Raw genomic sequence first — 16,158 nt, 5'->3', positions numbered from 1 at the left:
ATGCAATCCAAATACACTGTGAGAGCCTTCCAGAGAAAGTAATGAAATGTGCATGAAGACAAACAGAATTTTTTTTTTTTACAGTCTTACATCGCATGGTAGAGGGATTTTTTTAAAAGGATTTCACACACATACACACACACGCGCGCGCATATGCACGCACACACACTAATTAATCACGGAATGAAACAAACTTCTGTTGTTGTGGCAAGATGCCTATTGCATGACCTCTTAAGAAAAGGGTTCATTCTAAGTTAAAGACATTTTTTAAAAATTTTTAATTTTACCATTTCTTGTGAGACATAACATCAGAATTAATGAGAGGCCTTTTCACACAGAACTGGTAATGAGCTTTATAATTTTTTTTCTTTCTCTCTTTAAGGGAGTTAAGATCATTTTTGCATACGCTCCATTTCTGGTGCCCCCCGATACACAGATGTACTGGTGTTTCACAGCTAATTAGGTATGTGAAAGAAAAATACTAGCTACGTGTTTACAAAAAAAAATATTTTAATTTCACTGTGAATTATCTTCTCCTTATTAATCACAGCAGCCTAATATTGTTTCAGTTGGTTTTGGGTTTTTTTTATGAGAAATATCTCATCAGAGGAAAAAATGTTGTTTCAATTATCTTCAAATCAAATCATCTATTTCTTTTAATCAAATGAAAAAAAAAAAAGAAAAAGAAAGAAAACGCTAAAAAACAACGTGCAGAGAGGGAAATGTAAATTTTAAGACTGAAAAAAAAAAGAGTTTTGGTCATAGAACTGATGTACAGCCAACTTTTGAAGAGAATATTACTTCCATAAAGTATGTTCCTAGTCAGGTTAATTTGTACACTGGCCAAGGTCATAGTACAGTAATATGTTATTTGACAATGTATCGCTTTGGGGCAACAGTACATATCATATTTCACCACTGTGGAGATTTGTTTCTGAACACGCTGTGTTATTGATACTGAACGTAGCGGAGCGGAAGCGTGGTTTTCCAGATGTAACTGTGATGCTTGGGAAAAAAATAATGGAATTGCGAAACCCAGATTCTGAAGAGTAAAAAGGTCAGAACGCTGCTCTTTTGGCCTTTGGTTTGAAATCTGTTCAGATGATTTGATTAACAGAAAGGAAATTAGATTTTAATTGAAAAAGGAGAAGTGTTGACATACAGTGATGGGTTTTTTTTAGCTTATTCGCAGCTTTGCCATCTGTTTAAAACCACCGCACTTTTGTTTCGGTGATCAGCTCAAGCAGCACGCGTGATAATATTTTCCAAGGATATTCAAGGAAATATCAGCAAACGTCCATACAACAGAGTCTCTGTGTTTTGAACGTTTCAGTTCTGACCTCTAATTCAATTTGTGGGCCAATAAAATCATCTGATTTCAGGCACCCAGAAGGTGGCTGGGGACATTATCAATAGGACCTGTTCTTCTCCAGTCTCCCCGGGGGGGAGAGGAAAACAGTCGTTTTCCACCGACTTTCCGGTTATCTCCTAATCTTCAGTTAGTCAATACCCAGGCCAGTTGAGCGAGCACAGTGGATCCCTTGGCAAATCAAAACCAGATGACACTGCATGGGCCCTCAAGGTACATCCTGAGAGCCCCTAATCCTGAGGAAGCAATAGAGAGAGAGAGAGAGAGAGAGAGAGAGAGAGGGGAAAACATGAAGAATTAAGGGACCATTAACTCTCAAAACACTTGAAAAATACACAGTCGGATAGCTGAAACAAATAAAAGATTCGCTGGAGAGCAAATTCGCAACGCAGGGCTCGTACAACATCCATCTCCCGTTTATTTGTTGTAGGCCATAATAACAAAAATCCCACCCATGCTCATTGGCTCTCTCTCTCTCTGTCTCTCTCTCTCTCTCTCTCTCTCTCTCTCTCTCTCTGTCTCTCTCTCTCTCTCACACACACACACATACACACACAGAGAGGCAAACATGTATGCACAAGGATCACTGCGTACCTTCTATTTCAAAGTTTAACTTGGTATGTGTAAATGAAAAATCACATCTAGATCAGGATCTCTGACGAAGCCATCAGCTGAAATGACATAAAACGACTGATAAACAGATTTTAACCATTCACTTTGCATAGCAGATCAACAAGAGATACTTCAACAAGATGTCCGTTTTCTGGGTTGGCACCTATTGCACGCCTGGCTGGCCTAGAAGGGGTCTCCTCTCTCTGTGGTCCTTCTCAAGATTTCTCCTATTTTTCCCTACCATCTGGGTTTTTTGAGGAGTTTTTTTCTTGCCCGCTTTGAGGATCAAATCAGGGGGTGCCACCCTGCTCTGTTTGTTGTAATCCTGTGTGCATGTAAAGCCCTTTCAGACTGTAAACAGTGATATTGGGCTGCAAATAACCTTAAACTTGAAACTTGAACTTTATTCTTTATTCTGGTCTTGTTATGTGAATATGACAATATTAAAGATATCATTTATGTTAAATGTAGAATGGACCAGTTCAAACCAGTGAAAACTGTCTATGGACAGGGTTCAGAGGTTTAGAGGAGCGCATGTGACTTGAATTGAAATCCAAGGCAAAAATCTCCACTTGTAGTACACACAATTAAACTTGGCTTCACTGTAACTTGAAATGGTCTTGTATCTGTTCACTGCTTCGTTAGTTTGTGCTCAACATTATTTGGAAGGATGCACTGATAAAAAAAATAAAATGTCTTAATCAAAGAATTCTCGCTTCATCGAATTTAATTTAAATTCTCCAGGGTTTCTTTTGGAACTGCTTCAAGACATATAACCGTTTGAACATTTTGTACACTTTGACATTGTTTGATCACAAACTCATTTGAACATATTTTAGAGTCATGATTTGAATAAAACTTCACCCTGGGTTATTTTCAACAAATCACGTGGAAATTCCAAGGATACTTTTGATTTAAATACTTTCATGAGACGTATACAGCATTTTTTCGACTCAACATGTGTAGGGAGTTCCCTCTTGTGGTAAAATTGAGAACTGTTGTATTTGTCTATAAGATAGCTCATTTGTGGTGAATATGAGTACGGTGGGTCATTCAAACACTTTTCAACGCAACAGATTCACATTAGAGAAGGCAATCCAGTTCAGATCAGTCAAAAACGAGTCAAGTAAGGTTTCGGAATACTCGATACTTGGTTTCGCTCCATCCAGCAGCTCAACAGCTTTAATGTTTTTAATGTCAGTCCGCTCTGCAAGTGCATTTAAATGACCTGCAGTAATTATTTAAAATGTCAAAGTAGATCAAGTTAAAACGATGCCATTTCTAGATATTTGTCATGTAACCAAATCATCCACGTAAATTCTGTATTGTCTTTCTATGAGTTAGTTATTAATTACAGAGTAGAGAAACCAGAATAGGAACCTCAGAAATAGCCTTTAAAATATTGATATCAATTTGTTTGTACTACACTAATTTTTTAAATATTTTATGCTTCATAAACAGATAGCATGAGATAACACAGCCTCTGCTCTCTATTTGTTTACCGCTCTGTCTGTGAAAAATCCAATTTTCTCAATGTTTCCCCTTAGGGCAGTAAAAAATAGTCATGTGACCAGACCTGAGAACCGGTTCCTGAGGCATAGACAATGCATAGATAGGCCTCTGGCAACATTCTCTCAGAGGAGCTAGGCATCCTTCTACTTCTGACAACTTTTTTTTCTTTTTTTAGCCAATCACCATGAGGTGAGAGGTGTAATGCCAGCAGGCACGTCTGACCATGTAAGATCCTCACAGAAAATGTTTTGTCACCCAGTAGGCGAAAGATCCTCCTCTACTGTTTGTGGGTTTTTTTTTTTTTTTATCTGATGCTTATGTGACGAAGCGAAAATTATTTCATGCAGTCTTTGGCACTGGAGCTTTCAGTTACATGTAATGTTTCTGTCATACAAAGTGTCAGTTACAGAACAGACTGGAGGGATTCTTCTTAACAAGAAAAGTTCTCTAATGAAATCAGAATATATTTTTTTTTATTGCTCTCTGGGATGAATGAATATTTGACAAGATTCTGTCAACCGTTTTCTTACATATCAAAGAGAAATTCTGTCTTTTGATTACATCATGCAGCGAATTCCTCCAAAAAAAAAAAAAAAAAACTCATAAGAAACTATTTGTCACGTTGGTAAAACTGAATGTGTTCGTTCAAGCTGAAAACCGTCATTACAAAAAAAAAAAAAAAAAAAAGAAAGAGTGTGGAGAGACTGACAACATGAAAGCCCACAGAGCCCAAACGATCTGTTCTGTTCTCTTTTGTTCCAGAAAGATCTATAACTACAGTAGCCTGGTACATAGGCTACCAGCCAGTCAAGAGGTGGATGTAAGAGATACTGAAGGTGCAGGGGAGACATGCTTCATAACGATGTCTAATGCTAATCTGGTAGGTGGAGAGCAGTGGTAGGAGACTGGATGACTCAGCGCCGCCAACATGCCCCACGCCTGTTCTTACGACACTTTCCTTCTCGATAATGAAACGACGACCACGCCGGAAGATCTTGGCTCAGTAGTGAACCATCTCCTTAAGTCTAGTATCTGTGCGACAGCATGTGTGAATATAATCAGTAGGCGATTTGCAGGAGGATGAGGGAGGGATGCCATCTCCCTCGTTAGCAAAATGACCAAAATGCATCCCCCTTGTTAACCTGCCATCCCCCTATATACTCCTTAGAGTAGTGTCAGTGACCATTGGGCCATCCCCCCCTTCTGAAAAATAACACATCACCTACTGGATATAATATCTGAATTAGGAAAGTAAATAATCTACTGCTTTCATGTCTGTGAGATGAATGTTCTTCATTGAAATTAGGTAGTTCTTTTTTTTTTTTTTTGATGTAAGATAATGTTACTGTCAACTAACAATGCCTTACACCAGTCTCATATGGTTTCTTTAGACCATCTCACCCCAGTGATTTGGCTTTTGTTATCTCGTTGCATAGAGATAAAAATGAAAAGAAGTCACCACAGTGAATCTACATCACTTCAGATACATGTCTGATAACCACAACATCAGTATGATACTCCTAACTATATCAACAGCAACAGATCCAAAGACAGTAAAATAGCGCAGCCACTGTCAGCTTAATCCATGAACGATTAAAGCATTTGTGCGGGAGTTTGCGCGTGTGCTTACGTACGTGGTCTGCTGAAGCCGACACAGAAGTGTGTGTGTGTGTGTGTGTGTGTGTGTGAGAGAGAGAGAGAGAGAGAGAGAGAGGCAAAGGGCTTAGTACCCATCTGGCAGTATAATATCTTCCTCATCTCATTTGTGACTCATGAAGAAAGACTGGGTAGTGCGTAAGCTTGTACTACAATAATCGAAAGAGGCTGATAATTAGAATTTTTTTTTTTTGTTACAGATAATAGCCGAGCCCATCTGTTGAAAAGAGCTCCATCTCCTCTCCCTTCTCTCCCACACCCTTCCCACGCCCCCATGCCTCACCTCTCACCCCACCCCCACCCCCACCCCACCCCACCCGCTTCATCCCAAATCACGTATACGCAAGCACAAAAAAAACAAAGCAGAACCTAGACTAACTTCAGTAATGCTCTTTGTGTACATGGTGAGGACTAAAAGCCTCACAGAGGCTTGAAAACAGCAGCCTGGTACTGATCCTGATTAACAGAGCTGTGCTACGTATCAGCATTCAGAAGACACAGAGATGGAATACACATTTTCTGTGTTAAAAAGTGATTTAAGAACTGAGAGAATGATTATTCATATATGTATTTGTGTATGTATGTATGTGTTTGTGTGTTTGTGTGTGTGTGTGTGTGTGTGTATACACTCACTGAGCACGTTAGTAGGAACACCTGTACACCTACTTATTCATGCAATTGTCTAATCATCAGCCAATCGTGTGGCAACAATGCAATGCATAAAACCATGCAGATCTGGGTCAGGAGCTTCAGTTAATGTTCACATCAACCATCAGAATGGGGAAAACATGTGGTCTCAGCGATTTCGACCACGGCGTGATTGTTTGCGCCGGACGGGCTGGTTTTGAGTATTTCTGTAACTGCTGGTCTCCTGGGATTTTCACGCACAACAGTCCGTAGAGTTTGCGCAGAATGGCGCGAAAAACAATAAGCATCCAGTGAGCGGCGGCATTTCTGCGGACGGACACGCCTTGTTGATGAGAGAGGTCAACGGAGAACGGCCAGGCTGATTCGAGCTAACAGAAAGGCTACGGTGGCTCAGACAACCGCCTCGTACAATTGTGCTGAGCAGGAAAGCGTCTCAGAATGCACAACACATCGAACCTTGAGGCGGACGGGCTACAGCACCGGAAGATCGCGTCGGGTTCCACTTCTGCCAGATGAGAACAGAAAGCAAAGGCTGCAGCGGGCACAGGCTCACCAAGACTGGACGCCTGAAGGCTGGAAGAACGTAGCCTGGTCTGACGAATCTCGATTTCTGCTGAGGCACACAGATGGTTGGGTCAGAATTTGGCGCCAACGGCATGAATCGATGGATCCGACTTGCCTTGTGTCAACAGTCCAGGCTGGCGTGATGGTGTGGGGAATGTTTTCTTGGCCCCTTAACACCAATCAATTATTGTTTGAACGCCACAGTATTGTTGCTGACCGCATGCATCCTTTCATGGCCACAATTTACTCAACCTCTAATGGCTACTTCCAGCATGATCATGCACCATGTCACAAAGCAAAAGTCGTCTCTAACTGGTTTCACGAACATGAGAATGAGTTCAGTGTTCTTCAGTGGCCTTCCCAGTCACTGGGGTCTGAATCCAACAGAACACCTTTTGGGATGTGATGGAACAGGAGATCATTAAGAACACTAAAGTGCTTAGTAAGTGTGTGTGTGTGTGTGTGTGTGTGTGTATATATATTTATTGATGTGTACATTCTATATATAAAGTAATCATTATATAATTTAGAACATATATATATTCTAAATTTCTTCTATTTCATTATAGAATGTGACATTAAATGACGGAAGTCATGAACTATAATAAAGGTGGAGGTAACAGTTCAATGTGCAACTCCAAAAAATCAGCAGTAACAAGTGTTAAATAAATCAGACACACCAAAAAAATCAATTTATCATTTTATTTCTAATTTGTTTTGTTTTTTTAATTAATTCTGGAAAAGAAAAAAAAAAGACATTTTAGACCTAAAAACAAACACATTTAAAATAATTAACAATGCATAAATGGATCCAGTAACACACCAACTCCAATCCCTTTTCATTCCCAAAAACCCCACTACAAAAAAAAACAAAAACAAAAACAAAAACAAAGAATCACAAACCATGTTTTACAGTACATACATTTGAGTTGAAAAAAACAAAAAAAAACATATCTATAACTTATTTTCATAAAACGAGAAGAAAAGGAAAAAAAACAAAAAACGAGTGTGTCTGTTTAGAGCTCCTGTGAAATCTCCAACCCTCCCATTCCACCTCCACACGTGAATGGACTTACTTCATACCCCGTGTCTCAGTCAGAAAGTTGATGTGTATTGCTTACACCTTCTGGGTAATTGTGCATCGTTTTTGGGGGGGGGGGGGGGGGGGGGGGGGGTAGTAAACATACTGAAGCCTAACACACCATCTCACTGTTTTAACTAACAGTCTGGGTTCAGTACTGGGTAGACCCAACTCCTTCTCTTTTTTTTCTTTTTTTTTTCGCCTCAGAGGTGACCGGAGTCAAACAGCAAATGGGGCCCGTTTAAAAACCACCGGTACCGATGGAGATCGACCGAAGCCGAAAGTTACATTTCGCTTACATTCAAAACAAATAAGAATTGTTCTTCCTCTTAGACAAACTCAATGAATTCAACTCATTCTGTTTTTGTGTAAAACTCTAATACCCCCCCCCCCCCCCCCCCCCCCCCCAATCCCAACCCACCCACCCCCCTCCCCTCCCCCTACTATGATGTTTTGGACAATATAATTGAAGACAAAAAAACAAAAAAAAAAGCAAATATTGGTGCAAGAATGTAAAATTCATATTATACAGAGAGAAAGGTAGGCTCTATATGTAAAGAGATTAAACAATATTAAGGATTATGAGGCATAATTCACAAACAACCACCATCTGAAACCATAATACCATTTCTCCTCATTGAGAGCCCACTCTCCAAACTTGGCCAGAGAAGATTCTAACATTTAAACCTGGTAAACATCACCAAAACACACCCGGCACACAAACCCAACGAAAAGCAAAACTTTATAGTCTTCAAATGACAAAACAGTACAAAAAGAGAGAAAGAAAGGGAAAAAAAAAAAGAAACGAAAAAAAGAAAAACCCAATGTGATCTATATGCTGAAAGGAATACCTGGATCTAAAGATCTCTCCAAGGCTCACTGAATTCTCCTGGTTATTGTCACATCAGTAAACACAAACAAGGGAGGAGGTGGGTGGGGGGGGTGGTGGTGGATATCTGTCCCTTTTTCATTTCACGTGAACTATTCAGTTCTGCTCTTCAGCAGCGAGTCTCCTTTATTTTTCAGCCTGTCAATAGCTGTAAATCTAAAAGGAACGTGACCCAGTTTTCATTCAACGCTTACGACCAGCTCAAGTTCAACCCCTTTACCGTGAATTAGTGTCGTGTGAAAACGCTGTACATTTGTGCCCGTTTGACGCTATTACTGTATCGTCTATCTGGTTAAAAAACCGACATAATGAACAGACAGGGGAGCTGAACTCATACAACAATATTCACATTTTCTTTCTTTTTTTCTTTCTTTTTTTTTTTTTTTTAAGAAGAAGTGACAAACTCCCTTTTCGAGAACTTCAAAGAGATCGCGTGGAGAAGAAAACCAACCCCTGGGAGATGAGTGAACGAGTTTTGTGAAAGTAGTGTGATGCGTTGACGTTTTTAAATACCTTACCCGCGTCCTATATGTCAGTTTAGAATTGTTAAAAAGAAAACAATATCCTGTATAACTGTACAATATCCTAAATCTGGCCCCATATTGTGAAAAGGGGCAAACCGGAGAACTGGACACATAATCAGAACAGAGCAACTTCACATAGCTACTAAGGGAAAATAAATAATAAATAATAATAAATATCTTAAAGTGGAGATCTGGAAGGATATTTTTAAGATGTGCCATCACCTCAATTTATTTCTCAGCTTTTAATAAGGGCATCTGCTATCATCACAATCTTTGTTAATTATGATTTAAGAACAAACTTAAATGTATATGGAAACAAACCACTCATGATTACAGGGTAATCACACTTCAATGCTGTAAACAAGAGAGACATTCCAATGTGTAATACGTCAGACAAACCTGCTGTCAGTCTACACAACAAGAAAAACTGGAAACTTTTTTTTTTTTTTTAAATCACAGGGCTCGCAAACAAGTGGTTCCCTCTGAGTGAGGCCAGTCTCTTTTTCTTCCAGTACACACAGCTCTTGAAACCATATATTACTGTCCAACTGGCAAGGGAAATGTAATTCTCAGCTGGAACAGGTACAGCATAAAACCTCAGCATGAAAGATGTATAATGTTTGAATGCTACAAAGAAAGGTTTAGGCCTCCTGAAAAGGCAAATTAAGGTAACAAAAAAAAAAAATCAATCTTTTTTTTAATTATCGACACACTTCAAAGAGCCAGGACAAAGCCGTCGGCACCCCGGCCGTCTCAGGCCTTCCTTAATCCGGAGAGCTGGGGAGATTTGGAGATCTCCAAAAAAGAGAAGGGACAGAACGGGGGCCGGGGATTTTGACGGATTGCAGGAGCGCCGACTCTCCCGTGTACACCTGAGGGCGTCCCGTGTGCCCTCATTCCTCCGCAAACCCCCCCCCCCCCCCCCCGCCATCCCCCCAGACTAATAGGAAAAGAGAGCACTAGCCAGACAAAGCCAGAGCTCAAATGTTACAACCCATTCTCACCTGGACTGCTGGTCATTATCAAATATCAAGCCCTGTCACTCTTAATGCGTTCCCAACAAAGAAAGAATCCCATCATCAGAGATCGGGTTTATGGGATGGGAGGGGGGCAAGGGGGGGGGGGGGAGGAGGGGCCTGAGGCAATGCTTTATGGAATGCAGAGACGCACTGCACTTTACAAAAGGGGGGGGGGGGGATCGACCAGAGAAAGTCAAAGATCGTGGAAACCTGTTCACTTCAATGAGCAAAATGGGATTAAGATTATCGCCAGAGGACAAGAGAGAGCGTGTTTTCTATGTGACATCGCTGCTGTTTTTGATCAGGGAAGAGGGGAGAGGAGAACAGGGGTAAAAGACAGACATGCAAACAGACAAATAGACAGACAGATGGAGCAGGAAAAAAGAGGAGGGAAAAAAAAAAAAACGAACAGGTGGGAGGAGGAGGAGGAGGAGGAGGTAGAGAGCTGAAGCTTGTCTGCTTTGCTGCACTTCCCTGAAGCAAAGAGTGGGTCGGATGCCGAGAGATAGAGAGAGAGAGAGAGAGCGAGAGAGAGAGAGAGAGAGAGAGAGAGAGAGCGAGCGAGAGAGAATCACTTCTTGCCCGGGATAAAAACGAACGTGAACGGAGACGACAGAAGAACGAATGAACCAGAAAAAAAAAAAAAGAGAACAAAGCAGCAAAAAAAAAAAAAAAAAAAAGAAAAAAAGAAAAATCCAGACCAAGTTGCCCAAAAAGTAACAGGTCGTTCGATCAGAGGGACTCAACCCACTTACTGCGAGGCCCGGAGTCAAAGAGAGCCGACCGGCTCTCCCTCGGATATATAAGGAGGGACCCAGAGGAGGTGCGAGAGGGAGGACTACTCAGGCGTGTTGGGCCGCCAGCTCCTGGCCGATAAAGCGTCGGAGGCGTTCCAGGTACTGACTGTACAGTTCGATGTCGTTGTGGCCGGCCCCCTCCACCCACAGCGGCTCCACGGCTTTGGGGCAGCGCTCAAACAGGGCCAGCCCGTGAGAGAAGTCGATCACCTCGTCTTCGGTCCCGTGGATGATCAGGACCGGCGACGTGATTTTGGACACTTTCTCGATGCTGCGGGAAACGCAGGGAAAAGCAGCAACGGGTCGTTAGATTATAAATAAACAGTAGTCGCTTTGTTACACACACACACACACACAGAATTTTTTTTCACATTTTTTCTCAATGAACGAAATTGTTTTCTCAAAAAGACAATATTAGAGGCGGTTCAAAGACTTTCAGGCACTTGCAAAGACAGCCTACGACATTCACTGAGAGCATCAAGAGGCCAGTGGAGTGCGTATGAGAGTACATGTGTATGTGTGTGTGAGAGTGTGTGTGTGAATGTGTGTGAATGTGTGTGAGAGTGTGTGTGTCTGACACTGTATGTGTGAATGTGTGTGTGTGTGAATGTGTGTTTGTGTAGGAGGGGTTTGTCAGGGAGCTAAACAGCTGTCTAAAGGAGCCTACGCTCAGAGTGTCTGAGAACAGAGGGGGTCTTTGACTGCAGCTGTATCTCCACCATGTGTACTACTCCTACACTGGCACTGTATGGCACTGGACCAACCATTTTAGACAGGCGGAAAGAAAGGCCTGGTATCGTCCTCCAGCCCAACGTGCAAAACTAAATGGGACTCTATTAGCATGAGACAGAACGCAGAAAAACCCACAGAGACCTGAGTTAGGAACCGTATTCCTACGTCTAACTGCATCACCCAGAGTGTTCTCAATTTCATATCGTACATGAAAATAAAAGACAGCTCTATTTTCTCAAATGAAGGGGAAAAATAAAAAAGAAGAAGTCATGCGAATCGTGATAAGGGATGAGTAAAACATGACTCAGCTGTAACGAGTCATTACCAACTTTCCCAGAACGCGATTAGATCTAGAGGGACATAAAAAAAAAAAATTTAAAAAAGAAAAAAGAAAAAACCGCAAGCTGTTACAAAAGCTTTAGATTACGACGACGCCCGATTTAACATTGTGAGTTATTGCCGAGTTCTTGACGGCGATATCGACGAACGCAGTTACGCACGCTGCTAATTATAATGAAGCGCTGATCAGAATTAAGAGGAGGCGGGGAAGATTCCGGACTCACTTGGGGAAAGCGTCGAAGCAGTAGGTCTTCTTGGTGTCAGGGAAGGCCACCCTCATTCCAGAGGTCAAAGGTGAGTGCAGGACCACGGCGGCACACTCGTATCTTGACGCCAGGTCGACTGTTGGTACAGTGCCAATGCTCTGCCCATACAAGATGATGTTCTCCGGGCTAATGCCATATCTGTTCCCAAACAGAGTTCAATTGATATTAATAAGATTCAGATGCAGATACATCACTCTTCAACACTTTTTTTTTTACTATTTTAACCAAGAACGACCTTTTTGCATTAGGGTTTAGAGTCAAAGTCATACTTTTAATAATATAAGAAATAAAATAAAATAACTTTTTATAATCAGCAATAATATTTCTACACCTTCAGGCAACATATGATCATTTAAGAAGTAACCCCCCAGTACAAATCCCTTACTAGTAAACTTCTGGGAAAACCACTGGCAATTAGCCTCTACTTACTAAATGACAGGTAGTGAAAATATAATTATGTGGCTTCCTTTTAGTAAATCTACCATAAATTCAGAAGTGAAGGGTTTCTCATAGTGTACAATGTCACTTCTGAATCTGTGACAGGGCTTTCTGTCTAAACACTGTTGAGATGTTGCGAGGTGGGTGGAGAGAGAGAGAGAGAGAGAGCGGACTCTACCTTGTGCGTAAAGCCTGCCACGCGGCATCGATGTCCGCGTACAGGTTCTTCTCTGACGGCTTCCCTGTGCTCACACCATAACCAGAGTAGTCGTAGGAGAAGATGTTGCAGTTAATGCGTGTTCCCAGACCAATGTAAAAGCTACTCATCTGGCCCAGATCCACAGCGTTGCCGTGAGAGAACAATACGGTGAACCTGTGGAGGGCGAGAGAGAACAAACACGCCGAGATTAGCACGAATATTCCGTTTCTCCTTCTTTTTGACAAGTTCATACCCACAAATATATTATAACTCTATTGTATTCATCCTTTATAATTGTGCACCGCTTAATCTGGTTAATCTTTAAGGGCTAAATGACTAAAAGTCGCACTGTGGTGCCATAAGTGATATAAATGAGATGTAATCGCAGTCATGTACTATTCTCCAGAAGACATACTGTTCTAACCACACAGTACCCTTCCCAATAAATCTGAATAAAGAGTCTAGACATGGCACAGTTTGAATATGCAATTACTTGAATGTTTTGACAGGTAAAACATCAAGCAAATGAAAGATTGTATCTAAATCCAGACCCCGCCAATCACAGTTTGACTAATGTGAAACATTTGCATCCCTTATCGAGACAGTTTGCCTTTCTGGACGTGTAAGCTCATTACGGCCCTCTGTGTTTGTCAGAACCTTAGATCATTTTTCAATTCATCACTTGCACTTTTAGTTTTTTTTGCCCCCCCCCCCACTTCCATAACCACCTAGAACATATTTAAAAATATACTGATTTCACATGCCAAAAATCTTCCTGGATTCACAGACACTGAACTACGCGGGAGTGTTTTCTGAGTGATGTATAATTACGTCGATAATGTTCCCTGTCTTTCTGACACGAGGAAGGGTGATGCAGTATCTTTTGCTATTGAGCCTTAAAATAAAATGGAAAGCTATTGTCTCTCAGACAACTGCCATATCTGACATTTTCCATTTATTCATAAAACATTCCAGAGAGTGCTCTCTTAAAGATCTCATAAGTTTTTCCTTCCTGACGCTCAGTATACTTACTGATTATAAAAATGTAAACAAAATGTAAACAAATATTTGTCTGCTGACAAAACGAGTTAAAAAAAACGACCAGAATCAATCCTGCCAAACATCAGCAAAAGGTGAACTTCCACTTTAACTGAGAGCGAGGGCAGGGAATTTATAAAAGACAAATGATGAATTCATCTCATAAAATACATACATAATCACCTAGCCTAAACCACAAACGCAGCTACAGACTAATGGTTACGCAGATCATTTCGGAGAGATAAAGCCAAGAAGTGCTTACAGGAAGAGTAAAGGTTAAAGATAGCCGACGCACTCAGAGGAGGAGGAGGAGGAGGAGGAGGAGGAGGAAATGGGACACAGGCAATAGGGAAAAAAGAATAGCAGAATGCAAATGAGCCAAGAATGGAAAGGGGGTGAGTCCAGAAAAGGAAGTGTGACACAGAGACTTAAGTCCCACAGTCCAAAGAAACAAGACAAGGAGAGTTTAAAAAAAAAAACCAGGGACGTGAAGAAATACATTTAAGGCCAGGCTCGACGATCCGTAACTGTAGTTTTAGGACCGCGGCTTAATGTTACGTGAGTACGCAAAAGTCATTCGAACCGTTCAGATAAAACGCTATTAATGTAATACATTGATCAAGCTGATAACAGTGCCCAAGCCTGTTTCTTAATAGGAAAAAAGAACTTCTGCATTCTGATCGAAATGGCAGAACGGACAGACCTGGCAGTTGGGGCACAACGGATGTACATGCAGCCCACTTTGTTACCCCGGCTGGATCGCGTCAGGAAAACTTCCGTGGCATCCAGCTCTCTTTGGGAATACTGGAATTCTGCACGCTCTGTGAGATGAAGCTTCCACCTTCCCTCTCCAGCCACACTCCCACCCCCTCCTCCACTGGCCCCTCCGCCACCTCCACCCCCTCGGGAGCGGAGGCCAGATGTCCCCACTGAACCAGTTGGTACCGTCCCCGCCTCCAAATCGGGCAGAAGGGCATAGGTGGGCTCAGGGGGTAGGAAGGCTAGCTTGGCAGCAATGCGGCTTGGGCAGGGGGGGCACAGAACAAGCAGCAGAGCTCACTAATCAGATAGTCCATTCATGGTTCAACTGTGGGAGAGAGGGGATCTTGATTAGCAGACACTCAACCAGACAAGAGCATTAGTGTACAACAGGACTTCCAGAGTCAGACTCAGAACCTATATGATACATGAGGAAATATCTAAAGGCTCAATTAAATGAATTTAATGATATAATTTCTTGTCAAGGAGCTACAAAAAGGAAAAACATATTTACCTGATGTCTAATTGTGATGAAACTCTTCTATAAAAAGTAAATTATATGTACCTTTCTTGGTTGTGAAAATAGAGTTCCCAGTGTTTCATATGAATTAAAATAACATCTTACAAAGAATAGAGCCTTAAATGAGTTAAAATCGCGTTTGACTTCAAGGTTCACAAACAAAATTTAAAAACTATCATCTCTGGATAAACAAATATTTTTTCACACGTTCATATGGGATGCGTCTCGTCCAAAAATCTACCTAAACTTCAAAGATGGAAAATATGTGCGTAGGTGCGTTATTTGGAAATCCGCATATTTAAATTTAAAAGCCTACCAAAAGCCCTCATCAAATTCAAGTGTGTCATTCGTCAACGTAAACAATCAGCTAGTACTTGGCGTTGGAGGTTAAGGTGTCTAACGTCACTGACATGATTAAATATCATGGAAGGTATTTACCTGACACACTAAGCCAACAAAACCAGAAGTGAAACATGCCGCTGATAGCACCCATAACACACTTTCCTCACAACCTGTTCGTCAATTCATTTACATCAAACGACCAACATCACCTAAATATATATAGCCTGCCGACGATACAACAGTTAAGTGGCTAGGGTCTGATTCTACAGGCTAACGTAAACTTGTAACGTTAATGTCAATAACAGCCAGCTTGTGGTTAGCACTAAAACACTGACCTTCTCAACACTCAATTTAATACATTTACCCGTCGTCTTATCATCTCTGTAATATCATTAAAACAAATCGAACATGAACAATTTTAAATACAAAGACTTTTAAGATTCAACACATCGTCAACATACGTGTCGTTCTCTCCTCCACAGCTAGCCAAAGGCGAATTTTACACCTCTTGCTAAGTAGCTCGTAGAAAGCTAGCTAGCTAGCCAGCTACAGACCTGAAACACCGACTCCTCAGATAAGAAATAAATTCGTGGACACCGCGATGATCATATCTTGTCTGAGGTCAAATTGTATATAGTCCAGACTGACCGATTTAAAAACTGCAATAGCTGTTGAAAAGTCTACTGCTTTATATCCCGGTGTCATTTATTAATCTGTTGGTAAGCTAATCGTACAGTGTTTTTTTCACTCCTACTCTATCTACCGCATCCGGAAATGACGGTACAGGACACGACGGGCGGAGCTTTCAGCGAAAAATTCACCAAATTTTTACCGTCGTTGGACGCTCCGCATTA

At 41.3% G+C, this 16,158-nt stretch overlaps 1 protein-coding gene across 1 annotated transcript; it reads right to left on the bottom strand.

Moving 5' to 3' along the window:
- Window positions 1–10,644: 10,644 nt before the first annotated feature.
- abhd17ab (abhydrolase domain containing 17A, depalmitoylase b) lies at window positions 10,645–14,759 on the bottom strand. The gene is given in 5 exon segments (XM_030784646.1): window positions 10,645–10,942; window positions 11,967–12,146; window positions 12,625–12,819; window positions 14,387–14,723; window positions 14,726–14,759. Coding segments are annotated over 5 exon segments (972 nt in total). The 3' UTR covers window positions 10,645–10,716.
- Between the last annotated feature and the right edge of the window lie 1,399 nt (window positions 14,760–16,158).

The sequence above is a fragment of the Chanos chanos genome, chromosome 9 (assembly GCF_902362185.1).
Source record: "Chanos chanos chromosome 9, fChaCha1.1, whole genome shotgun sequence".
Lineage (NCBI taxonomy): Eukaryota > Metazoa > Chordata > Actinopteri > Gonorynchiformes > Chanidae > Chanos > Chanos chanos.
Note: the sequence above shows the minus strand (reverse complement) of the source record. Positions and strands in the feature narration are given on the sequence as shown.